At 47.2% G+C, this 27,191-nt stretch overlaps 1 protein-coding gene across 7 annotated transcripts in view; it reads left to right on the top strand.

The window, feature by feature from the left end:
* Positions 1–27,191, top strand: part of IDS (iduronate 2-sulfatase) — a 64,757-nt gene that overhangs the window by 31,918 nt on the left and 5,648 nt on the right. For 4 of the 7 annotated variants that reach the window (XM_063660239.1, XM_063660241.1, XM_063660240.1 and 1 more), the window contains 8 exons: positions 6,191–6,333; positions 7,067–7,203; positions 7,871–8,048; positions 10,326–10,414; positions 13,051–13,251; positions 14,838–15,008; positions 21,188–21,314; positions 24,528–24,701. In XM_063660239.1, the coding sequence (XP_063516309.1) occupies positions 6,191–6,333; positions 7,067–7,203; positions 7,871–8,048; positions 10,326–10,414; positions 13,051–13,251; positions 14,838–15,008; positions 21,188–21,314; positions 24,528–24,701 (1,220 nt within the window). Of the gene's footprint in view, positions 1–6,190; positions 6,334–7,066; positions 7,204–7,870; positions 8,049–10,325; positions 10,415–13,050; positions 13,252–14,837; positions 15,009–21,187; positions 21,315–24,312; positions 24,496–24,527; positions 24,702–27,191 lie in introns of those variants that run through there. The other 3 variants (XM_063660242.1, XM_063660244.1, XM_063660243.1) reach the window with 3 other exon arrangements.

Here is a 27,191-nt window from a genome sequence, read left to right as displayed (position 1 = left end):
ATGTCTTTGAAGATCCTTCCTCCTACACTTCTGTTTGTCCCCTTGAAGGTGTCCTATTTCAGGCTGTGTTTAGCTATTCCTTTTGTTGATGCGTCCACTCATGCCTGAGGTATGTCTCATAACACACCTGTGAGAGGGGACCTTGGAGGAACGTCACCAAAGGCCGAGGAGCAATGTCTTTGCAGTGTTTCCCAGTCCATCTTGTCCTCTGGCTTTTACTTCAGAAGGGACACTCCTGCCTTGCTGGCAAGAGGGGATGGGCTCTGCCTTGAATTCCAGCTGTGGGCTCTGCTTTGCAAGATATCTGCTTGTCAGAACCTGAGACTGCAGGTGTGCAGGGTCTGGTCTATATGACCATGGGACAGGTCCCAGGTATATGACTGACAGGCCTGAGGGACCAGAAGCCCTTCTCCTTACCCAAGCCCAGATGGAGAAAACTTCAACTGTGAGAGCCCTCCTTTATTCCCGAACAGCCATCACTGTTTCCCTTCCCTGTGGCTCTTTATGAAGAGATCTGGGGGAGTAAGAATAAATCGTTTCTAGATCAAAGAGAAACAGCGAAAACCAGGAGAAAAGGCGGTAGCCAATGTACCCACTCCATTCAGATGAATGCAGTCCAAACAGACAGCCAGTCATACATCACTCAGTGACAGTGCAATGCAATACTTCCAAAGATCTGATTAGGCACTTCTGTTTTTCTTATTTTAAGCTTATGCTTTACAAAGTAAATTGTTGTTTTTCATTTGTTTTTTGTTTTGTTTTGTTTTAAATGAATCGCCTTTAAAGTAGTGGGGGCAAAACACCAGAGCTTAGGCAACCCCTGGTGGAGGCTTTTATAATTCCTCTACTTTTTGGCTCTGACAGCATGAGGGTTGCCTGCTCTAAGCCCTGCCTATCCATCCACCCAGAACTGAAGTGGCTGAATCATTGCCTGGCATGACAGGAAAGTCTTGGGCTTGAGGAGAGAAAAAAAAAAAAAAGAAGAGAGGGAAGAGGGTGGGACGAGAACTGGAAAGAAGAGGAAGGAAGGGAAAGATTGTTCAGAGGATGATGCAAGATGTCCACAGGCAAATGGGACTGGGACTAACCTCTTCCATCGTGAGAGAATATCTCAGCTCCTAAAGTTCTTGATATGGTATGTGACCCAGGGTAGGAGCCCAGCAAATGTCAAGGCTTCTGTGATGCCCAGCCCCTTGGCTGCCCCCTCATGCTCCATGGGGTTTCACTTCTTCCTGGGAAGTAAAACAGAATCAGATTCTGGTTGTGTTGCCATTCACTTTCACTCCTCTGGAACCCCAGGGAGCCTAGGGCTGCTACTGCTGCACCTTAGTCCTCAGGGTAGTGCAGACCTGGCTATGGAAATAGATGCCTATGGATGATCATCTGTACTCTCCAGAGTTCAGATTGAGAGCAGAGTTCTAGCACGTTGCCTCACGCACCTTGAGATAGTCTCTTCTGGGAACAGTGCCCTCTGTGCCCAGCGCATTTGGGTAACATTCACAGCCCATGTTAGGCTCCTCCTTGGAACACCATTTCACATGCCTACAGAGTCCAGGGCCCTGCCTATGACTCTGCAGGGGAGAGAGCCCTCACTGGCACTGGGCTGAGGACAGCCTGGGACACTCCCTTTCCTCATCCAGGTAGTTCTCATCATGGTTCTCATCCCGAGCCCTTGAAACCCCACGAAGGTACTAGCCCCTGGGATACAGTAGTACATGGACAGGGCAGAGCCTGCCCTTGAGGAGTGCCCATCCGAGGATCCCTGGATCCGGAATGAGAGACAAATCTTGAATTCTCCCCTGAATCCTCATCCTACCATTGTGTGGGACTATATACCAATTTGCCAGTGTGCATTGTCCCCTCCTCCTGGAGTTAGGCTCAAAGGCGGGGGTAGGGTAGAAGTCCAAGAGCAAGGGGACTCCCTTTGCTGCATGGTACCCTAGAAGGTCCAGAGTCCTAGAACTCCTCTCACACCAAATCCACACATCTTAGCTGCAGAAGTGTCTGGGGCAGTCCCCTGAGCTTCCTGTGACACTAAAGTGGCATGGGAAAGCAGTTGAATTTTCCCGTGCCTCCAAGGAGGTAAGAGAGGGAGGGAGAGAGAAAGAGGGAAAGAGAAAGAGGGAGGGAGGGAGAGGGAGAGGGGGAGAGAGAGAGAGCACGAGAGGAAGAGCACATCTCCAAAAAATGTCACATAGAAAATGGCATGGACTGTGCAGCTAGGAACCAGGTTGGAATGATGACACCACATTGGAAGACAGCATGAAGGTATGCCATCTCTGAGTGCTGGATGGGATTGTACATTGGAGTGGATGCTGGCATGGACAGGTTGCCATTGACAACAAGCAGATTCTCTTCTCTCTTGCTGTCTCTCTCCGAATTTAAGAGTCTCACAGAATTTAGGTGATAGGCTGGGGCAAAGGAGACAATCCTAAATTGCTTGATAACAATAATTGGTAATTAGTAAGACAATCCTGAAGTAACTGGGAAAATGTGGAATTGACTAGATTAAATTTTCTGTTATCTGTTGGAGTTGAGACTCAAGATAGGGCTCTTTTGTGGTAGATGCCATTCTAGATGGCCCCCAAGTTTCCTGCCCCCTAGTGTATGTGACCCCTTGTGTATAAGTAGAATGTACTACAATCAGCCTCCTTATCCATGTGTTCCACATCTGTGGATTCAACCAACTGTTGAATTTGAAAAAGATGGATGGTTGTCTCTGCAGTGAACATGTACAGACTTTTTTTCCCTTGTCATTTCATAAATAATGCAGTATAATAACTATTTACATGGCACTTACATTGTATTAGGAATTATAAGTAATCTAGAGGTAATGTAAAGTATATGGGAGGATGTATGTATGTTATATGTAAACACTGCACCATCTTATATAAAGGACTTGAGCACTTGTGGATTGTGCTATCCACAATCCCGAGCTTTAAGTGAGAATGTAGTCCTTCACTGCAGCCTTTTGAGACCCTGAACTTAAGACCCAGCTTAGCTGTGCCTGGATTTCTGACCCACAGAAACTAGGAGGTGACAAATGAGTGATGTTTACAGCCACGAAGCTTGTGGTCATTTGTTACATAGCATTGATTGGCCCTTATCCCTCATTCACTGAAGACTCAGGTACCAGGCTTACAGGTGGCCTTGGTACCCTGTGTCCTGTCATCATTCTGGGGAACTACAGTGTATTCATCCAGCAGCCTGTGCCACTCACAGACCCTTGATTTCTTGTTCATCTCTAACCTCTAGCAATCTCTTCCTCCCTACCTCAGCCTCCCAGCTTCAAGGCCACATCCTTGACCTTTAAATCACCAGGATCTGTTTTACCTCAGAAATCTTAAATTTCAGGGTCTCATTCTGGGACTAAAACCAGCACTCTCACACCCTTGCTGCCTCTCTATATCCTCACCCATCTCCTAGATCTTTGTCCCCAGTCCACCAGTCTTCTTAACCACTGTCAGCCACCTGAACTGCTGTCTTACTGGCTCTCTCCACTTGCTCCCACTCTTGTCCTTCTGCTGCTATGAGCCCCAGCAAAACCTCGAGCTTACACCAGAGCAAACAAACAACAAAAACAAACACACACAATTGTGCCAAGTGGCATATATAATTTTCTATCCCAGCGGAGACAATCAATCTTGTTAAATTTTGAATTGTTTATAGGTAGTGTTAGTTTTCTAGGGCTGCTGTAACAAAGTACTACAAATTATGTGGCTTAGAACAACAGAAATGCATTGTCTTACAGTTTTGGAGGCCAGAAGTCTTAAATCAAGGTGCCAGCAGGACCATGCACCCCCTGAAACCTATAGAAGAAGAATGCTTCCTTGCCTCTTCCTAGCTGCTTGTGGTTTGCTGGCAATCATTGGCATCCACTGGCTTGTAGGTGCATCACTTCAATCCATTGTCTTCACATGGATGTCTTCTCTCTATGTGTTTGTGTCTGTGTCCAAATTTTTTCTTTTGATAAGGACCCCAGTCATATTGGATTAGGGCCCAACCCAATTATCTCCTTTTAACTTGATTACCCTGTTAAAGACCCTGTTTCCAAATAAGATCACATTCTGAGATACTGGGTGTTAGGACTCCAACATACAATTTTTGGGGGGAGGACACTAACACCTAAGTCAAAAAGGACCAAAAGACATACCATACAAAGCAAAGGCCCTCTGCGCTGCACCTTCCCTCTTCTGTTCTCATTTTAAATGTTTCTACTTTCATTTCTTCTAGTAGATTGTCCCTGTCTTTCTAAATACTATGCTATTTCTATATCAACTTTCTAATGTTTTCAACTTTAGACATTGCTGACTTCTTCCTATGATAGATGAGATCACTTATCCATTCCTCTTTTTATGTACATATTTTCAACCTTGGATTTTGGAAATTGATCAAACCTATACAAGATTACAGAAAATAGTATAATAAACCCCAGGTGTTCATCAATGAACTTCATTGGTTATCAACTCATGACAAATTTTGTTTAATCTCTCCCTACCATTTTCCCTTCTCCTTTTACTATATAGATTTATTGCCATTTTTAAGTTTTCTATTGTTTACTTTTGTATCTTTAAATAATATCCTTAAATCTGTATTTCTCTTTCTGTGAACTGGGGACAACAACTATTGATTTTTTTATTATTATTATTTTTTTTTTTGCGATAGGCTGGGGCAAAGGAGACAATCCTAAATTGCTAACCCTAAATTAATGTGCCTACATTTCCTGCCATCTCCCTTCCTCCTCCCAGCTTTTTGTCAACTTGCTGCAGGCCAGGTTCCCAAGGAAGCTGACTAAGATGGAGAGTAATGTGCAGGAAGTTTCTTAGGGAGTACTCTTAGGATCAACACCTGTAGAAGGGGAGGGGAGGGGAGAAATCAAAATTCAACAGACAGAGAAAGTGGGCAGTCTCAAAAAAGCCTTCAGTTAACCCCACAGGGAGCTCTGAAGCTGAGATGGCCTTTCAGAGATGTCCCAAGTTGGGGTAAGGGGCTGGACCTTTATGCCTTCAAGTTGAATTATTGATGTGGGCTTCCTGAGAACAGGAGTGACCTTGGCTGAGGTACCTATCTTTTTCTAAGACAATTTCTGATAAGGGCTAACGACAGCTAACAGCTCTCAAGCCAGCTAGGGAAATAAAATTTTTGGTCTTGAAGGGAGATCTGAGCAGTGCACCACAGCACCATCACAGCTGTATTTGTACCTTCCCATTGTCCACTGTTGTTTAGTCATAATTAAGTCATCTGGGCTTTGTTATAGATTGATTATCAAAGTTGAAAATCAAACTGTGTTTACAGTATTAGGACGGTATAATAGTATTCAGTACAGTACAGTGTAGGGCTAGGATTCCATCTCCCCACAATTGCTGCTCTCTCTGCTTGGCGCACCCTTCTTGCAGACCTCAATGCGGCTTGCTCCCTCACTTCCTTCAAAATTTTGTTCAAATGCCACTTCACTAGTGAGGCTCTGCCTGGCCACCCCATAGAAAATAACAAGCATGCCGCGCACCCACGCTTTATTTTTCTTCAGACCAGGTATGCCCACCGACATTCTATATATTTTTTTATTGTTTTAAGCTCCACCAAAGCAGGGACATAGAGCCCCAGTGCCACCAACAGCGCCTGGTATACATATTTGCGATACTTAATAAGAATTAGTGGAAGAAATGAATAGGAAAGGGAGTCCCTTTAGATGGAGGAAGGGACTTTCTCAAAAGGCCTCATGGAAGGAGAATGGCATTGAGGCTGGCTTACAAGAAGTGTGTCTTTTATAAAGATAAGAAGGAAGGGCAGGGCTTCCAGGTGAAAGGCATAGCACAAGCAAAGGCAAAAAGACGGGAAACTGCTAGTGGTTAAGGGCAGTGGCTGAATCGCAATACCCCTAGCAGTTCTACACCTAGGGGTCTGCGGGCCGCTGGGTCTGCGAAACTTGCAAAGCAACGGGCCCGCCCCCGCTCTGCGCCTGTCTCTCGGCCACGCCTATTGCCGCAGGATGACGCGCACCTCTAGAACCCGCCCCCGAGGGGAGGGACGCAGGGAAGAGTCGCACAGACGCACTCGCGCTGCAGCCAGCGCCCGGGCCTGCGGGCCCGGGTGGAGGCTGTGTTGCGCAGTCTTCATGGGTTCCCGACGAGGCGGTCTCTGTGGCTGCGGCGGCGGCGGCGGCGGCTGCTAACTGCGCCACCTGCTGCAGCCTGTCTCCCCTGCTCCGGAGCGGCCGTGTCGAAGCCGAAATGCCGCCACCCCGGACCGGCCGAGGCCTTCTCTGGCTGGGTCTGGTTCTGAGCTCCGTCTGTGTCGCCCTCGGATCCGAAACGCAGGCCGACTCGACCACAGGTGCCGCCCACGCCCTCCCTGCCATCTCCTCTCCCTTCCTGCCTCCCTCCCTCCCTTCCTTCCTTCTTTGTTTATATCCATTCTTTTTACCCTCCCTCTCTCCTACCATTCCTTCTTTCATCCATCCATCATTCGTTCCCTCCCTCCATTTTTCACTCCTTCCTACCGTCCCTTCATCCCTCGCTTCCCTCCTTCCATCTATTCATCCATCCTCCTCCTATCCCTCCGTGCTTCCCTTCCTCTTTCCCTTATCTTTCCCATCTCTATCCATCCATCTTCCCCCCTGCTTTCCTCCCTCCATTGGTCCATCCGTCCCTTTTACCTTCTATCCATTCATATTTCTCTCTCTCCTCCCCTCCTTCTCTCCATCCTTTCTTCCCTTCAGCTATTCATCTTTTCCTCCTTATCTTCCTCCATCCAACCATCTGTTCTTCCCTGCATACATCATTCTCTTTTTTTCCTAAATTCATCTTTCCTTTCCACCATCTTTCACTCACTATCTCCCTTCCTCACCCAGGTTGGAGGCCATGACCAAAGCCTAACCCTGCCACCCAGGACTCAGGCTTCCTCCTCGAGCCCCACTCCCACCCTTGCTGAGGCACAGCGCCCTCCCTGGCTGGGCTGTTAAGGTGCAGGGTCCAGCCTTGGGCCTCTTAATAACCTAGCACCTACCATGAGGGAGGGTTCAGTGTCAGTGCAGGTTACCTCACCAAAGCCCCTCCCTCCTGTGTAGATGGTCTGAACGTTCTTCTCATCATCGTGGATGACCTGCGCCCCTCCCTGGGCTGTTATGGGGATAAGCTGGTGAGGTCCCCAAATATTGACCAACTGGCATCCCACAGCCTCCTCTTCCAGAATGCCTTTGCGCAGGTATGTCTGGGAACCTCTAGCTGTGGGTGTGTGCTGCTTCGTGCACTGAGGGTTGGGGGCGGGGAGCTTCAGCTATTGTCAGATGGCACAGATTGTGCGGGACATCTTGTTAGAGGGAAGCATAGTCTGGAAAATGGTAGTGGAGAAAATCTGGTTTTCCACTCACGGGAAAGCTTGACCTTCAAGGGTGGCCTTCTCCTTGGGTGGAAGGTGCACCCTGACCCTGATGTGCTCACGGCAGCCCTGGCCAGCTTTCTCCCAGAACGGGCGCTTGCCTGATGCTCAGAAGGAAGGGGTGCTGCAGAAGGGCACCCACAGGTCTGCAGACCGGGCCTCAGGTGAGAGCTAGCCAGGGTGGCTCTGCTCCCTGAACCCCCTCATGGCTCTGCCCCCAGCAACACTGGCTGCTCTGTGTGCCTGGGGAGGCCATTGCGTAGGAGGAGATAAGCATCTGCTGGTTTCAGGGGCTGATTGCTTCCCTTTTCTCTCCCGGAAGCAGTCTGTTGCCTAGGTGACACCCAAATCCCAGTGTCTGGTTTGAGCTCTGCATGACTCAGCTACCAAGCTGTTTGCTAGGGGCCTCAGGAGGGCGGTTGCTTGGTTACCTAAGAGATGGCAGACATGTTTTGCTGTGGCGATGCTTACCTCTGCTTCTGCTCCCCAACAGCAAGCAGTGTGCGCCCCGAGCCGCGTTTCTTTCCTCACTGGCAGGAGACCTGACACCACCCGCCTGTACGACTTCAACTCCTATTGGAGGGTGCATGCTGGAAACTTCTCCACCATCCCCCAGTACTTCAAGGAGAATGGCTATGTGACCATGTCGGTGGGAAAAGTCTTTCACCCTGGTACTGCTCCACGTCCAGAGTCTGGGTTCTCTTGGTTTGTGGTGTCTGAATCCAGCATTCCCATCCTGGGGATGGGGCTGTCTTTGCAGAGCCCTCTTCTGGCTGGGCGAGTCCCTCGCTAATCAGTGCTTCCTTTCTAAAAAACCAACTTGTCAACCCAGCCACATGTTTTCACCCAAAGTGAAAAAGGGTAGAAAGAGCTTTGCTTCCTTTCGGAAACCACAGAGGGTGTGCTGTTGGGTCCTTCAGCTCCTCGGGTGGTAGGGAGGACACAGGCTGGGGAGGTGGCAGTGTTGGGTGGAGTCCAGCTCGGGGCCCCCCGCTTCCCTGCAGGTTACGTGTCAGTAAACCTAGGGGTGGGGTGAGGACACCTGAGGGCCTCCCACGTGGCCAGCATTGCTGTTGCTGACTTATTGCCCAGTGAGGGGGCTGTGCTTAGGTGGGGGCTGCTATCCACTCTGTGAATTAAGTCAGAAAGATGAGTGTAATCTGGTACCTAGGATCTATAGGGTCCCAGAGACGGACATTCCTTACCTCAGATGCTGCCTGATAAACTGGTTCTCTTTAATGCCAATATGGGGATAGTGAAAAGCAAACAAACTTTAAAACTTTTTATTTATAGAAGTAATGCATGAGTATTTGAGAAAAAAAAATGGAGAAAAAAGTATTGGAAGACAACAGTGCCATAGGGACAATAATGCTTATCATTTGGGAATGATGAATGTTTTCAGTCTCTTTCCCTTTGCTCAGTGGTTACACCGGCAGGCTTGGCAGCCTTCTGCAGGAACTCAGCTGGCCAGCCCAGGTTGAGAGTAACATTCAGCTCTACTAAGTCAGGCCAGTTTCAGAGGTGAACCTGTCAGGAATCATATTGCACAGCCAAAAGCCCAGTGTGAGGAGAACTTTCTGAAGTTTGGTGTTCTCATTACCACACCCCTTGCCCAAATGCAGCTGGAGGGAAGTGATGATTTTGGAGAGAGGAGGAAACACAGCAGAGGGACGAGATTGTGCTTTGGGAGGGGAAACCAGGCAAGAACTGAGTGATGTTGCTTGACCTCCTCCCTCCTGATAATTCGATTTTGGCATCAGGCTCTAAGCACCATGTCCTTCCCAGAGAATAAACCTTTCCCTGCAGCCCTTGTGGGAACACATTTTTCAGCTGAGTCTTTGTTCTCAAGTCCTTTTTCTGTTAGCATTGGGCCTGCTTCAAGATGACAGTAGCCACCACTGAGTGCCAGGTATGTACCGTTTACCATGCTGGCCACTCCTTTAATCTTCCCAACAGCAAGCAAGGTGGGTTTTTATCATCATCATCATTTCCCAAGGAAGACGTGGAGGCTCATGGGAGTCAAGTAGCTTGCCAGAAGTTGCAAGGATGCTAAGAGGCAGCATCAGGATTTGGACCTGTGGTTGTTGGCCTCCTGTGTGCTCTTTCCACAGTGCTTGCTGTCTTCATAGGCCCTCCACCCGCTGCCCTCTTTCTCTCCATTCCTGCCTCTTCTGATGCTCCCTATGGGAGTCCCACTGTGTGACTGCTGCTGATGCTTTCTCTCGAGGTTCTGCCTGTGATCCCCTCCACTCCTGGTTAACCACTATAGGCAGCACTTCCCTTCAGATCCCTCACAGGCCTCACTGGCTCCTAGAAGTCCTCCCTGCCAGTCCTCACCTGATTCACAATAACCTCTGTGCTTGGAGGATCTCCCACTTGGCACTTCGATGCTTTTGAAAGCTGGCAGTCCTTCCTTGGTTTCCAGTGCTGTTATATTGTCTTCACAAATAAACTATAAACTACTAAGCTTAAGGGTGGGTTTCTGCTTCATGAATCAACACTTGAACTTGGAATTCTAAAACATGGTTTTGAGTCCTGGCTCCCTCATCTAATATCTGGTTAGCATAGTTAAGGCACATACCTTCCCTGAGCCTCCCTCTCCTGTCCCCATCGGCTCCCTGGTGGTGCTGATGCCTCTGCTGCCTCCTTCATAGGGTGAGAGATAGGTTTCAGCGTGGTCTCTAAGGAGCTGACTGATCTTGTCCTTGTGGGTCCCTTCCACAGAGCCTAGCACAAATCACCAGGGCTTAGGGACCAGGAAGTCAGATGCTTAGTTCTCAAATAGAAACTAGAGAGTCTGGCTTTAGAGGGGACTTTTGTAGATGAGGAAACTGAGCCCCAAAGAAGGGAGGTTTCACTTGCCCATTTGTTTACAGAGTTTTAATTATGGGGAGTGGGGTGTTGAAAGACTCATCATGTTTTAACAACCTTTTTTTTTTTTTTCCAAGGGATATCTTCTAACCATACCGATGATTCTCCATATAGCTGGTCTTTTCCACCTTATCATCCTTCCTCTGAGAAGTATGAAAACACTAAGGTAAGGCTGTGAAAGGGACATTTCTGAAGAGGAACTGCTTTTTCCTTTGTCACATAAACTACTGGGTATACTACATGTTCTGTGAAGCTGGTTATATACCACGAAGTTGTGGGTTTCATTTGTGATAATGTTTTGACAGAAGTAAGTGTTGGGATCTTCAGCATTAGGCCCGACAGGAGCAGTGGCTTCATTCTAGAAGCTGGTGGGTGCTACTTGTTCTAAAACCTTGGGCTCTAACGTGTCAGACTCATTGAATAGCTCCCCAGTGCTCACGCTGGATGAGACTGAGAGTTGTAGGAGATGCTGAGACATGGGAGGGAGAAAAGAGGCTGAGCTCCAGGAGCCTCAGCCCAGAATGGGAGAAAGGCATGCTGTGTATCTGTCTCAGACCTAATGTGTATGTTCAGCAGCTGAGACCTCTGATAGGGGTTTTAAATTTTTAGAGCATTATGAAAAAAAGTAACCTACAAAGAAAATCTTGGTTTAGAGGAATCCCAAATGTATAAATGAAACTAAAACTCACATTTAAGAAACTCAGAAAACCAGCTGGGGAACTGAGACATGAAATGTACCTCTGAGGTTTTAGTAAACATCATGTTGGGAAGGGTGAGGATTTGGAAGTGAGGTGGAAGGTATTGTTCTAAATTCTTGACAGCTTTCCATTTCAGAATACAGTGAAAACTGTGAGCTCTGGCCTTTGGCTTGTGGCTTGAATAGGGAAGATCCCATCTTAATTCCCTGAAGCCATCTTGCTCCTTTTTAGTGGCCTCACTTACGAATGCCAGGTCCCTGCCCTAACTGCCCCCCTACCCATTTCTTCTCAAAGTGGTGGGTCTGACAATACTAAATCTCCCTCGAGTGCTGCAAATCGTGTATATATAGATGATGAACAAGTGGTCTGAGGCGGGTGCTGGGCTGTCCTGCCCAAGGGTGGGGTGAGCAAGACAGGGCTGTGAAAAGGCAACACTGTTTGAGATGGAACAGCAGCTGACACAGCCCCTCGGTCTTTGTGGTATACAAATTATGGTCAAAACTAACTTTGGTCTCATGGCCAGCATGTCTACTTTAGGAAACAAAGCAGGAGGTTTCATTCTGTGCCTAGTGTAGCTGAAGATCTGGAAATCCCATGGACTGTCACCTTATCAGGTTGATTGGGACCCTGTCACTTACAAGCCTTAGCCTGTCTTTGAAATTTGAAACGGGTTTTTTTTTCTTTTTAATTTTTTAATTAAAATAGAGTTCATATACCATAAAACTCTCCCTTTTGAAGTATATAATTTAATGGTTTTTAGTATATTCACAGAGTTGTGCAGCCATCACCCAAATCGATCTTAGACCATTTTAATCGCTCTCAAAAGAAACCCTGTACCCACCAGTCTTTCCTCATTTTGTCTCAGCACCCAGCCTGGGACAACAACTGAACTATTTTTGGTCTCCATGGATTTGCCTATTTTGTCCATTTGGTATAAATAGAGTCATATACTACGTAGCCATTTGTTTCTGGCTTCTTTCACTTAGAATAATGTTTTTGAGGTTCAACCACATAACAGTATAAATTGGTACTTCATTCCTTTTTTTTTTTTTTTTGAGATGGAGCTTCACTCTTGTCACCCAGGCTGGAGTGCAATGGCGCAATCTCAGCTCACTGCAGCCTCCACCTCCCAGGTTCAAGTGATGATTCTCCTGCCCCAGCCTGCTGAGTAGCTGAGATTACAGGTGCCCACCACCACACCCAGCTAATGTTTGTATTTTTAGTAGAGACGGGGTTTCACCATGTTGGACAGGCTGGTCTCGAACTCCTGACCTCAGGCAATCCACTCACCTCCCAAAGTGCTGGGATTAGAGGTGTGAGCCACCGCACCCAGCCTTTCATTCCTTTTTATGGCTGCGTAATTGTCTGTTGTACCACATTTTGTTTATCAATTCATCACTTGATGGATATTTGGGTTGTTTCTACTTTTGACTATTAGGAATAATGCTGCCTTCGACATTTTTGTACAAGTGTTCTTATGGGCATATATTTTTAATTTTTTTGGGTATAATAACTATATTTAACTGTTTGAGGAATTGCCAGACTGGCTTTCAAAGTGGCTGCACTATTTTACATTCCCACCAGCAATGTGAGAGGGTTCTAATTTTTCTGCATCCTCGTCAACACTTGTTATTTTCCATCTTAAAAAATTATAACCATCCTATTGGGTGTGAAGTGGTTTTGATTTGCATTTCCCTAATGACTAATGATGTTAGACACATTTCCATGTTCAATTGGCCATTTGTATATCATCTTTGGAGAAATGTCTATCCAAATCCTTTGCCCATTTTTAATGGCATTTTTTTGTTGTTGAATTAGAGATGGATTTTTTTTATAATTAGTCTACCGGGGTTTCTTTTAATTAGTTATGATCTGGAGAAAGAGTATTAGTAGCAAGAAACCAAGTGCTAGTGGATTTCTGGCCCCTGCCTGGAAAACAAGAAACACTTTTCTGTCTTAGTTCTACTTCTGATGTCTCTGTTCAGTCTGAGTGACTAACACGTGAAGGGCTGATTATGTGAACATTAAATCTGTGTGTGTGTAGCCTTCGTGGCTTCCATTTCTTGCACTTAAAAAGCTGATGTTATATATTTTGTTTTGAAAGACATGTCGAGGGCCAGATGGAGAACTCCATGCCAACCTGCTTTGCCCTGTGGATGTGCTGGATGTTCCCGAGGGCACCTTGCCTGACAAACAGAGCACTGAGCAAGCCATACAGTTGTTGGAAAAGATGAAAACGTCAGCCAGTCCTTTCTTCCTGGCCGTTGGGTATCATAAGCCACACATCCCCTTCAGATACCCCAAGGTGAAGAGCTGGTTGAGGGCTGATCCAGCACAGCTGCCACAGCTGTGTTGTTTGTTGAGGGAGGGATTTGCACAGGGAAGGTGGCCACATCCTGCCATCCCCAGGCACCATGGATGCCTAATGGGCACCAGTGTCCTCAGTGGAGTAAAGATGGGATTTAGAGGTCAAGGCCAAGAACATGTAAGAATCTTGTAAGAAATGCTTGGCTTTCCGCTTCCCTCCACTGGAGGATTTGATTTCCTTTCCTTGAACTTATTGAGCAGATGTTGGGTTGGATGGTGAGATCACCACAGAGAAGTGAATCAGAGCTGGCTGCCAAAGCCTGTAATAAGGGATGGCCCTCCCAAAACAGCCCCAGGGAATGTGAAACTCTCTTTAAAAACTGCCTGTTCCCCCCGAGCCTGTCAGGTTAGATCATCTAAACACAAAGCACTGCATTGCTTCTTGGAACCTCAAATCCTGTACTTGCTTGTATGTCATTTAGAGCATGTAGTCTTTTCTGTTTTAGAATCCTTTTCCATTTTTCCCTATTATGTTTTATGAGGGCCTGAGCATCCTATCCTTTTGACTTTGCAGAGAATGCCCCTCACATGTAATGAGAGTAGAGACCAGCAGTATGCTCTTTGATGCTGCAGGTATCTTGCTTTGATTGGCCCAGGGGATCTTGCCTTCCTAGTAGGAGCTGTCAGCCCCCTTGATAGAAGAAGGCTGTGAGGTTCACCTCTCCTGCCTCTTTGCAGAAAACAGTTAACAAAGCTGGCCTGGCTGTGATTCTTTGAAAGGCCTGCTTATAAGTCTAGCCCTTGGCTGGCATCTGGGAACTTTGATTTCCGAAGTGTTCCCATTATTCCCAGAATTGGCTTACTATGCTTAAACCGTTTAGACAAACATTATGGTTGATGATAAATCCCTGGGTTTTTTTTTTTCTGGGAGCCTGGAATTTTGATATGTTCCAGACAGATAGTACCTATCTGACCAGCCCCAAATAAAAACTGGATAATGAGGCTTTAATGAGCTTCTCTAGTTAGCAGCATTTCACATGTATTGTCACACAACTCGTTGCTGGGAGAAGTAAGTATCCTATGTGACTTCCCTGGAAGAGGACTTGAAGCTTGTGCCTAGTTTCCTCTAGACTTTGCCTCATGTGCCTTTTTTCTTTGCTGAGTGTGTTTCACTGTAATAAGTCATAGCTGTGAGTGAGACTAAATGCTGAATCCTATGAGTTCCCCTAGTGAATTACTGAACCTGAGGGTGGTTTTGGGAACCCAACACCTCACCACACTTTTCTAGCCAGGCAGGAGGTGGGGACAGGAACAGAAGGGTGTCTGTTTGTATGAAGGAAGAGAGTTGTTGCTGCTCAGTTTGTAGGAAACAGAAGTCGTATGATTTCATTGCCATTGGCATCTCATGAGAATAACTTAAGGCTGGACTTCCAGGTCAGGGCCGAGCACATGGGGAGTGCTAGTGAGCCACCACTTAAATGCATCGCAGGCTTAGAGAAAAGGCAGTATAGACAGTAATAGAGCCACAACCTTGTGCTTTTGCTAAAAGAGTGACAACTTTGTGGCTTTGTGTTTTTCCCCAAGGAATTTCAGAAGTTATATCCCTTGGAGAACATCACCCTGGCCCCCGATCCTGAGGTCCCTGATGGCCTACCCCCTGTGGCCTACAACCCCTGGATGGACATCAGGCAACGGGAAGACGTCCAAGCCTTAAACATCAGTGTGCCGTATGGCCCAATTCCTGTGGACTTTCAGGTATCAAGGACATAGTTTGGGGATGTATTGGACACTGATGACATAGTGTCATAGGTGAAACCACTCTTCTCAGTAGACACAACTCCACCTATAATGTCTTATTAAGAGCTTTCTTTGTGTGAGTTATCGGGCAAAGTGCTGGGGTGGAGGTGTCCTATAGGTATTTAGGACACAGGCAGTGTTGCCTGGATCAGGACTCTCCCAACCAGTGTCTTACTTTCTAAAGAAGGGAATATCCAGAGAGTTGGTGACTTGTTGTGTGTGGACACAGAGGTGGGGAACCAGCCTGGGTGACCATTCCTAAACCAGGGGGATACTGTTTAGGTGACAGCTCATTGATTGTAGAGTGATGAGCAACTCCCGAGCAGCCCAGAATGCTTGGTTTGCTGGTACTTGCAGGTTCCCTCTGTGGGAAAGCCCATCCTGGCTAGCTGTCACTCTCGGGGTGGCTTGGTGAGCAGGACCTTGGTGCAGAGGGAACTGGGACACCATCATGGCCAGTGCCATCCAGCTGTGATGTCTGGCATTCCTTTGCCATGATTTAGGGGCAGAGCAGCCACACAATTAGAATCCTCACACTGACTCATCAGTCACCCTTTCTCCCTGGAGAGCAGAATACACATTGACTAATGCTCTTTCTGGAATATTCCACACAGAACCCTGCCCTTCTCTTACCATATGAATGCTGTGGCAGGCAAGCTATAGTGGTTGGAAGATGGCAGTGTTTTCAAAGTGTGCATCCTGGACTACCTGCCTTAGAATTTCTGGGAGGGCTTGTTGGAAATGCAAAGTCTTGGCCCACTCAGATTTACACAGTTGGAAGCTGGAGGTGGGACTTGACCTGACAACCAACATTTCTTTAAAAAAAAAAAAAAAAAAGCACACCAGGTGATTCTGATAAGTTTGAGAGCCTCTGCTGTAGAGTATTGTTTAAAACAAACACAGAACAAAACCACCGCATACAGATATCCCTTGCTATCCAAACTTACTTGGCCCCTGAGTTTGCACAACAAGAGTTTGGGTGGTGAGAGGTGTACATTCCTCAAATCTATTTGATTCCTGTTTCACTGAGAGTTTGGAAAGTAATGCATCCATCTGTTTGTTTTCTAATTTTGTGTTTCTGGGCTCCTGATGGTGAAGTGGCTTGAACTGGCTCTGAGGCTGCACCTGGATGCTTTATTTTTGATGGTCACTTAAAATGACCCTTCAAAATGGACTGTGTGCCAGGAAGGGCGCTGATTCATGTGTGGTATCGCCTTTAGTCCTCATGGGGACTTAGTGAGGTACCTGCTCTCTGTTGTCTAGGTGAGGAAATTCAAGGCATGAGAGGTGTGCTGACTTGTCTGACAGCACAAAATTAGTGCTGGGTGGAGCCGATTCATCCCCAGGGACTGTAACTCCAAAGCCCCATGGTTGGGTCTGTTGGTTCCCAGCAGTGTGGGTTCGAATTCATGTTCTACCTCATACCAGCTGCCTAACCTCTGTCAAGTCATGTTACCTCCCTGAGCCTCCCTGAGTTTTCTTCTCTATAAAACTGAAACAAGGTAGGTAAAGTTTTTCCATGATGACACCTACTTTAGAGATTTTCAGCAAGAACCAAAGAGAGCATGTAGAAGTATCTAGGACCGTGTCGGCCACACGGAGCGATCTCCTTCAAGTTCTTAGTCCCCTCCTTACACACAGTGGACAGCATGACTCAGAGGGCCTCCCTGATGCATGCATATGCTGGTCTCAGCCCTGTATTCCCCTTGAACTCTGGCCTGCTCACTGTCCTCTTGTAGCTTTGGATGTTTGCATCCAAGCCCATCTCACTGCACCCTGGAGACTCAGCTCTGGGCTCTCTTCAGCTCCAGCCCTCTAACTCAGCTCCACATGAGCCAGTAACCTCAGGGGCCACACTCAGGAGTTTGTTGCCTGCTCCTTCCGAGTCACCACACTGACCACAACCTCTTCTCCTAGCACCTCCCTTGCTCTAACTCACGGGGATTGCTAGAGTATGGATTTCTATCTCCCCTTTGTGTCCAGGTCCTGTTGGCTTTGTTGCTTCCATAAATAGCTAAGGCCTGGTGGTAGGTGACTTCCTGTTCTTCCCAGCCGCTCAGCTCACCATACTTGTCCATTTATCCTTGCCTCTCCTGCAGTACCTTTATCGTCAGACAGTCCAGCCACACCCTCTGCTCTCTAGTCCAAGTCCTGAAAGCTGCTGGAGAAAATCCATGCCCCCACCAAGCAGGGAGGCCCTCAGATGCCCCGCCTCCAGCCCCAGCAGCCCAGGCAAGCTCTCTGCTCAGCTCACCTCACTTGTCCTCTGCAGCTGCTCTGTTTGCATGACCTCTTCTCTGCTCCCTTTCACTGCTCCCCTCCAGGCCTTTGCCACCCCTGTGCCCCATTTCTCAGTGGATAGCACCTTTCCTCTTGTAGAAATGGAAGCTGGTGGACAGCCAGAGGTAGGGGATTGGACAGGGTGGATGTGGGTATGCATCCTGGCTGTGCCCCTTATCAGCTGTGTGACTCTGGGCAAGTTAATTAACCTTTCTGCGTCTTGGAGTCCTTAATGTGCCATTCAGAGGATCAGATGCCACCTAGCGTGTACTTGCTGAATGGGCCCTATTAATAATCTCTGTCACTGAGACCTGGAATTTTGTGTGTGCATGTTCTGGGTTCGAGGCCTCTTCCCTCGACTCCCCACCACTGTCCCTGCTTCCCACGTCTGCAAGCAGAATGAGCAAGGTCTTCCTTCTCACCTACCTTCCCTGCAGCCTCTCCATCCATTCTCATCCCTCCCAGCTGCAAAAGTGCGAGCCCCCTTACCCCTGCCTGTTTCTGCTTTCCACTCCTTCACCCGACTTCCAAGGCAGAGCGAGTGCACACTAGGCTGTTCTGGCTGTGTCTGTGGCCTCATTGTCCATTTGTTCTTCACCATTCTCTACACAGGCTTCCACCTCCCCAATCCACTAAACTCTCACCTCAGCACTGACCTTGGTGGCCAAGGTCACCAATAAAATCCATCTGTGTAGGTCCTGACCTTTGAGCTCTGTGTCACTTCCTCACTGTTGGCCAGCTCCACCCCTTCTGGGACTGTTGGCCTGCCAATCCTTTCTGTGACTGCCACTTAGGTGCCACTTCCCAAGCCCCCCACTATATCCTTTCCACCTCTTCTTCCCCTGCTGGGCTCAGTTGAGCCTTGGCAGATGACTCCAGAACTACCCCTTCAGCCCAGGTCTCTCTCCTGATTTTCAGATATGTGTGTTGACCTGCCTGTGAGAGCCATTCCTAGGCAGATGACCCTGGAGACCTCAGCTCCATAGGCTTCCGCGTGGTCAGGCCACCACCCCTGCCCTGCCTTTTCTCCTTCCTCCTCCTCCTCTTGTGCCCCCTGCCCCCAAATGCCAGCGAATTATGCCACCAGCTGAATGTGAAACGTGGAGTCACCCTTGGGTTCCTCAACACCTCCTCCTCCTCTACTCCCTGACCCCCCTCTACTCCCTGACCCCATGTCTACGTGATGCCCCTGAATTCCTCTCACATCCACACAGTCCTCTGGATCCTTCAGCACATTGTTCTGGACCACTTCAGGGGGCCTTGCTTTGTTTTGTTCATTCAGCAAGTGTGGTGAGCACCTCTTACGTACCCAGCAGTGGCCTAGTACAATTTTGTCTAAAGCCTCTGGAATCTGTGTCTGTGTCCTGTTGCATCAGGACTCTTAATAACTTGCAGCCCAGATCATGTCAATTTCTTGCCTTGAAAGACCTCAGTGACTCCATTGGCCTAGAACTCGGAGTCTCCACTCCCTGGATAGACCCACCAGGTCCATATTATCTGTCCCGGACCTAACTTTCCAGTCACCCCTCTGCCCTCCCATTTGATTCTCCAGTCACATGGGCCTTTCATTGGCCCCAAACGCAACCTGCTCTGTCACAACTCCACACTGTTCCGTGCCCTGCAGCCCCTGCTTGGAGCATCCGAGCCCCATTTATCTGACTGCAGGTGTTTCTTGTCAAATTCTAACTCCTCTGTGAAGCCTTCCCTGAATCTCCCAGGCAGATTTGAGGGCTTATTCCCCTGTGTCACCCCTGGGCCTCTGTGGGGGATCGGTCAGAGTGGTGGGAAAAACTATAGGGAAAGGATGCAAACCTTCTGAAAGGTCAGAAGGTTCTGCAGAGCCACAGGGGGGAATAGCTGTTCTATAACCCTGAGGCAGAGGGCAAGGAGTAGGTACAAGGGAGTGTGGGAGAATTTATCTTAAATAGGCTTGTTTACTTACGTTGACCAGGAACTGACCTTTGATCATCTGTGCATGTGAGGTTCCCTGAAAGGGGAACAATAAATGTTAATTACCTGCAGGTTGGCTCCAGGTTTTTGGCATTGTGCCTGCACTGAAAAAAAGCCAGCAGCTCCAGCTTCTTGGGGTTGCTCTCTGGCCACTAGAGCCAGGCAGTCACCTAGCTGCTCTTATGCTGCATGCCTGTGTGTGAGTACTCATTTCATCCATAGGTCAGGGTCTGCAGGACAGACCCAGCAGGCCTCACTGATAATTGAGCATTTTCTTATCTCCATGATTGTGTCCTCACTGGATGGGGTGGCTCATCAAGGGTGAGGACCTTGTCTGCTTATTGCCTTACGTCCAGGGGCTAGCATAGGAAGGAGGGAGTACCTTTGTATAGGACACAGCCATCCTGACTGGTGTCTTTCGTCCCCAGGAGGACCAAAGTTCCACAGGTTTCAGACTGAAGACTTCATCTACCAGAAAGTATAAGTAGGCCAGGGTTCAGCGTAATCCTGCTAGAAGGCTAGATGTATAGCTTTTCTCTTGACTGCAGATGAGAACGGGTGAGTCTCATGATTGTCCTCACCCTGGCAGTGATGAGAAGAAGCTGGTGGGTCCAGCTGATAAGTCAGGGGCTGGTCTGAGAAGTCACGACTCTCTTCTCACCACTCTTTGGGGTGGAGGATTAATCTTTGTACTTAGCATTTGTGAACCAGGTTGGGAATGAGAGTCAGCCCAGGAGGGGCCGGTGGCTCATTTACTTCAGGGCATGATCTGGCTGTTCCCAAAGTCCCTCTTGGGTTCAGGGACTGCGAAGGACGTGCTGCTCTCTGGTATCTCCTTTGCTCTTCTGCCTGCCTGCTGACAGTTTGTTAGAAATGAGCTCCACGTAACGGCCATAGTCCATGAAGATATGCGGTTGTAATCTGCTGTTGGGTTAGAAAGTGATCAGAGGGAAAGGCTCAGTCAGGGTTGCTGTTATGTGTTAAATTATGAATTTTTTTTCCCTGAAAAGGGCTGTTGACATCCTAACCCCCCAGTACCGCAGAATGTAACCATATTTGGAAATAGGTTTATTGCAGATGTAATTAGTTCAGATCAGGTCATATTGGAGTAAGGTGGGCTCCTAATCCAATATGATCGGTGTCCTTTAAGAAGAGGGGAGAGAGACACGGGAAGAACACATGAAGATGGAGACACAGTGATGCAGCTGCAAGCTGAGGGATGCCAGGGACTGACAGCCACCACCAGCTAGGGAGAGGCAAGATTCTTCTACTTAGAGCCTTCAGGGAGAGAATGGCCCTCCCAGCACCTTGATCTTGGACTTCTAGCCTCCAGAGCTAGGAGACAATACATTTCTGTTGTTTTAAGCCACCCAGTTTGTGATATTTTGTTATGGCAGCCACAGGAAATTAACAGAGCTGAATTGTATCTTTGTGGCCTTTATCAGAGCATGTGTGGGCCTGTGTTTCAAGGGACTGAAGGATCAGTTTCTGTGTACATGTTAATCTCTTGGAACCCATCAGAATATGTGAGGGAGACAGAAAGGAGCAGTAGGTGACACATTCATCCACTGTGATCTGTGCCCTAAAGTGAAATCTGATTTGCTTAGAAATGTACCTTATTTTTTTGGGGGAGGTTGTGATGAGTTCTAAACATAAACATCACTGAGCATCAAAAAAAAAAAAAAAAAAAAGTACCTTATTTGTAGACCTACAGATTTTGCTGTGACTCTGTGGGTGAAGTGATGCTGATGGTAGGAAAAGGAGTGTTACATTTTGGCTGAGAAAATCATTAAGGGCATCAACTAAGGGGTAGGGATTGGGAGAGATGCTCAGGCAAGCATTATCTCTGTATGCCATGGCAATTTAAATTGCAGTCACTCTCATTTTTATTTTTTTTTAATTTGCAGCAGAAAATCCGCCAGAGCTACTTTGCCTCCGTGTCATATTTGGATACACAGGTCGGCCGCCTCTTGAGCACTTTGGACGATCTTCAGCTGGCCAACAGCACCATCATTGCATTTACCTCGGATCATGGTAAGCATTTTGAAATTCCCTGGTGAGTCAAAACAACTGAACTTTCCTGTGAAACGTGCTTCGCAAAATTGCCATTGACATAAACATGGGTGTGTTCTCTTTTGTGAACCACTGGTTCACAAAAAAAGTGGGATCCTGGGGCATTTTTATGATCAACTTGTTAGTCCTGAGACCTCTATCTTAGATGCTTGACGGATAGGTGTGGGTGGGTGGGGGAGGGTCTTGTAGCAACCTTTTTTTTTTTTCTTGGTGAATGCAGCAGGAACCCTCCATTTGTGTGGCAGAGCTCTTGTAACCCCCATTTTTAACCTGGAGGGTTGGAGGACTTTTAATTTGGGTGGAGAGGATCCAGAACAATCCTGGCAGAGCCCAGCAAGCTCTTCACGCCTGGCTCCAGCCCTCCCACCCCTATCCCCGCTGTCTTCTCTGCTGAGAGCCTGGGCTTTTCAAGTCTTTATCTCCTCCTAAGGCTGTTTCCTACTTTTCTAAAAATGAAACTACCTTTTTAAAAGCATTTTTTTAATTCTTCAACATTCCAAGAGCAGGGAATAAAACAGCAGCTCCCGCCGTTTCCCACTCACATAGTCTTGTTCCTCTCATCCTCACCCACTCCCCCATCTCTGAATTGTTTTGAAGCAAATCCCAGATGGTTCCATTTTCCGATCACTATCTCTGAAAAATATTGCCTCTTTTGAAGTATAACCATAATACTGTTATACTTAGAAAAAGGAAAATAATTCTTTCATGTCATCAAATATGAAATAGGATAATAGTAAATCATAACATGTGTTTATCGTAAAAAGAAAAAAGGATACAGAGCATATAATTCAGGGCCAGAACATCCTGCCCTTTTCTCCCACCTGCTAAGGGCTAACAGGTGCCAACGGATTAGGGATCCATCTGCCAGCCATCAGTTGTGCACATATGCACACAGGGATATATGTTATACATGTGTATGGTTGTAACATGTATGTCACAAGATGTGATTGCTTGTTCTGTGTGTACTGTTAACATTCCCTGGTTTTGTACACTTAATGTCATAGACAATCTCTGTGTCATTTCTCAGAAGCCTACCGTTTCCCTTAGAAATGTCTGTAATATTTTATTATATATGGAGGTGCCATAATTTTTCACATATTCCTGATGATCTGCCATCTGCTTCTGACCCCTCAGTGCCCAGTTTCCTCTTCTCCACGAACACACTCTTTTGTGAGGCAGTTGCTGTAGATTACAAATAGCCCATCTCAGACTCCCCTCCTGGGACATCCTCCATCAGAACCGCCTGGGAGCTAGTAAAACATGCTGGTTTCTGCAACTGGTCTCAGGAGCTCGCAGTTCCGGGCATGGGAAAGTGCACTTTAACAGGTGTCTCAGGTGGTCTGGCCACCTCTCCCTGAGCTCATCATTCCCTGGGCCTCCCTGTGTTGCCACGTACTCATCTTGGGCCTCTGGGGCAGGAGCCAGAAACCTCCTGAGCTGGCTGTCAAGGTCACTGGGCTTGTTCCTCCTGATCTGGAGATGGATCCTTGGGGCCCACACAGGCATGCGTTCTCCTTAGCCAGACTTCCCCGTATTTGCTCCTGGCTGCAGCAGCACAGGCTGAGGCCCGGCACCACATGTTCAATATGATCTTGCAGTCGGGCGGTCCACAGCTATTTCTGTAGCATGTGCCATGTGCCAGGCCCTGTGCCTGGCCTGGGGGCCACCTCTGCCTGGTGCAGGGCAGCTCACAATGGCTCTCAGAGGACAAAGGCTGCGTGCCGGTATTCAGAACGCCACAGAGCGCCTGACTGCTGTACCTTCAGAGCCTCCACAGGCACTCCAGTCAGAGTTCCGGGAGTGGATTCCTGAGGTTGCACTGCCGGGGTCCCTCACTTTGCCATCCTGCAGGCTTCTCGATCCTCGACCTTTTAGATTCCCGCCACACTGAATCTAAAAGGGACAATGTGACCTCTAAGCTGGTGGCCTAGGAGCCTGCCGATAACCTACCCATTCATCAGCCCTCGTGGGTCAAGCCTGCGTCGTCCTCCCCGAGAGAGTGGAGAGGTCGAGCAGTGGGGATGCCCCTCAGGCTACGGGGCTTACTGACTGGGGCAGGTGTCAGGGGGAACTCCCTCTCTTTCTGAGCTCCACTGAGCTATCTGAAAGTCCCCACCATACTCCCCAGTACTGACAGCCAGAGGGAGGAACGGCTCACCAGAATCACTGGGCATCTCTGATGGGCATCAAGTCTGCTTTGATTATTGATGAGTGGGTAAGAGGGTCCTCTCAACTTGGGGTCTTCTTAGGAAAGCACTGTCAACTCGGAACAGGTTTCAGCCCTGTCTGGAGACCACAGGCCCTGGAAGGCTGGGACACCATTTGCAGCCCCAGCGTCATCTATTAGAGCCAGCAAGGTCTCATGCTGTGTGGTATATTTCAACACTTTCTCAAATTTACCCGTGGCAGCTTTTGGTGTGTTTGGTTATTTTTATAACACTACTCACTGTGCAGTTTCTGTCATGCACATTTTTTGTATCAAAAAGGGTGCTGTAACTTAAAAAGACTGGGTATTTCCAACTTGGAATGTTCAAACCATCTTTTTCAAGGGATGTTTTAAATCAACAGGAAGGGTTGTTTTTAATTGAGGTTAAGGATCTGAAATGAGAGGTTTTGGTTTACCCTATCTATGGTATGTCTTAAAAATCAACGAAGATGTCCTTGTCTTTTTTGAATTTGGCGAGTGTGCTGCAGTTCCACAGCTCAGTTTTAGGTGGCACATACCCAAAACTGAAAACCTGACGTCGTAGGGCATGAGTCAAAAGATAGGTAGGTACAGGACAGGGCAGTGGTGACACTACAGCTTTCAGGGTTCCCAGCCTGTCAAGAATGAGCATGTCTTAGCAGGGGAGGAATGCATGTGTGGGAACCACCACAGAGCCCTGCGTTAGGTATATGTTGCTAGTAGTTTCTTAAGATATTTGAGTTTGGGAATTTAATTATTTTTTCTTTTTTAAAGGTTTCCTCATGAGGACAAATACCTGATTTTGAATAAAGCAGCATTCAGTTGAAATAACCCTTTCTGTGGTAATTCCAAGTGAATATTTTTCTTCTAGGTGATGAGTTTCTGCTTCCTCTGGTTTTTACAACAGGAAATGAAATGGTATCTAAAATAAACAAGCTGTGGTATGATGATTATTCATTTTCTGTCATTCTGTGCTTTTTATGAACTAGGGTGGGCTCTAGGTGAACATGGAGAATGGGCCAAATACAGCAATTTTGATGTTGCTACCCATGTTCCCCTGATGTTCTATGTTCCTGGAAGGACGGCTTCACTTCCGGAGGCAGGCGAGAAGCTTTTCCCTTACCTCGACCCTTTTGATTCCGCCTCAGAGTTGATGGAGCCAGGTATAAAATATGCTGAAATGATATTGCTTGACAGTAAGATCACCTTTAGTTTATATGTGAACCACTTTATTGAATCATAGGCTTTGGGAGTTACACAGACCCCCCTTCCTATCTTGTGTTGGAATTTCTTCTCATCATTTTGTGGTCAGCACACGCTTTCTGAGCATCTCCCATATTCTGGGCGGGGAAAGAGTGACAGAACCAGAATTGACAAGTATGGCTCCTGTCCACAAGGAGCCTTGTGGGATGATGATGGACAAAGGAACAGGTGCATCCCCAAGATGGGGAGGGCTGTGGTACAGTCTACAAGAGCCTGCTCCAGAGCTTAGAGTAAGGGGCTGCCCCCGTAACAGATGAGTAGAATCCTTTCCCTCGATGCACACTTTTGGTAGGGACTTAGCCTTCTTTGTAGGGGGTACATTTTCCATTTTGACAGCTCATCAATCTAGTGAACCACTAGATCTGTAAAATCTACCAGGTGATTCTACTCTGCCCTCTCCAGCAGTGAAGGGCAAGTTTACTTTGACTACCATGTGCCAGTCCTTCAAAGCTTTGAAAACAGCACTGATGCCCCCGACCCTGTCCCTCCACCAATATCTTCTCTTCTCTAGGCTGAAATCCCCAGCCCTTCAACCATTTGTCACAAGGTAGTGTTTAGACCCTTGGTTGTCCTGGTCTCTGTCTTCCAAAAAGTTTCAGTTTGAGAAAGCACTTCCAGAATACCAGTTGGACCAGATACCCCTCCTGCATGTGTGGGCAACCTGTGTGGGTTCTTGTGAGTTCTATCCTGACTCTATCTGCCCAGTGCATTTCAGAGACAGGTTGTACACTGTCTCTGAAATGACGTATGATGTTTGCTCTTTTCGGAGTGTCTCTTCTATGAACTATGCTAAACCAGATTGCCCCCTTTCTGGACTTAAGCATTTAATCCATCCTTAACATCTAAATCTTGTACTGTATATTGATTCCTGTTTAAATTTGTCTTGGTTCTGGACCAGAAAGGTTCGGGCCTTTCTGGATCTTTCTGAGCTTGCTTTATACTACCCAATTTTATTTTTTGCACATTTGATTTTTGTGCACTGCCTGCCCTGTCTTCTTTCATGTCATTGATAGAAAGGTTAAACAGTTTCAAGGCATGATTTTAGCCCTTTGTTTGCTGGGAAAGATCTTCTGATTGGTTGAGAATCTTTTCTGAAACTTTTGTTGGGAAGTGTTCAGCAATTTAGAAATTGATGTAACTGCACTGCCTTTCAGTTTATTTCCAAATTTTATCTCTAGCTGTGTCTTTTCCCTGAACTTCAGACTTTTGTTTCCAATAGTCTTTCCCACTTAGCCAGCCTAACATATCCAAAGCTGGACTTCACATCTTTCATCTTCAGCTTTTCCTTCAACACTCATCTTGTCCTCAAGAAATGAGAATAGTCACTCATGCCAAAAAATCATGGAATAATCTCAACCCCGGTTTTTCTCTTACTCCATATGCAATATTCAGTCTATGAGAAAGCCTGTCACACTCCATTCAGACTTTGTGTACCACTTCCCACCACTTCGCCTGCCACTGTCTTGTGCTGAAGTACTGCAACAGCTTGCTAAATGGTCTCCATGCTTGTGCCCTGGATCCCTTGGAGGTTTTCCTCCTCAGAGCAGCCACAGTGATTCCATTAAAACCCAAGTCAAGTCATGTCACAGCCCGGCACAGGAGCCTCTTATGTACCCTTCTTGATCTGAGTAAAAGTCGTCACAGTGGCCTTCCATGTCCTGGCCCGGTTATCTCCCTGACCTCCTCTTTTTATAAGTAGCCAGTTGTCCTATACAGTGTCCCACAGCCTGGATTTGTCGGATTGTTTCCACATGACTACATTCAGGGTAACATTTTTGACACGTGTGCTACATGGGCTGTTGTATTCTCCCATTGTGTCACATGGTGGGGGCACTTCATGGCCAGTGTTACTAGTATTGTAAATTTGATCACTCGGTTAAAGAGCTAGCATCAGCCAGATCTTGCCATTGTAAAGGTACCTTTTTCAACTTTCTTTACTTGTTTTCTTTTTATTTGACTTAAAAATCAAGTGTCTAGAAAATGAAATCAAGCATGATAAAGCACTGTCTTAAAAATCCAGAAGGGCCAGAATGATAGTGCAAATCCAATTTCAATTTTAACAGGAATCAATATAAAGTACAGTATTTAGACGTTAAATATGGATGAACCACAATGAAATACTACTTCATACCCACTAGGATGGCTATTAATAAAAAACAACAACAACAAAAGCTATGAAAGGCTGGGCGTGGTGGCTCACGCCAGTAATCCCAGCACTTTGGGAGGCCAAGGTGGGCGGATCACGAGGTCAGGAGATCAAGACCATCCTGGCCAACAAGGAGAAACCCCATCTCTACTAAAAATACAAAAATTAGCTGGGCGTGGCGGTGCATACCTGTAATCCCAGCTACTCGGGAGGCTGAGGCAGGAGAATCACTTGAACCTGGGAG

Source organism: Pongo pygmaeus, chromosome X (genome assembly GCF_028885625.2).
Source record: "Pongo pygmaeus isolate AG05252 chromosome X, NHGRI_mPonPyg2-v2.0_pri, whole genome shotgun sequence".
NCBI classification, from domain to species: Eukaryota; Metazoa; Chordata; class Mammalia; order Primates; family Hominidae; genus Pongo; species Pongo pygmaeus.
Note: the sequence above shows the minus strand (reverse complement) of the source record. Positions and strands in the feature narration are given on the sequence as shown.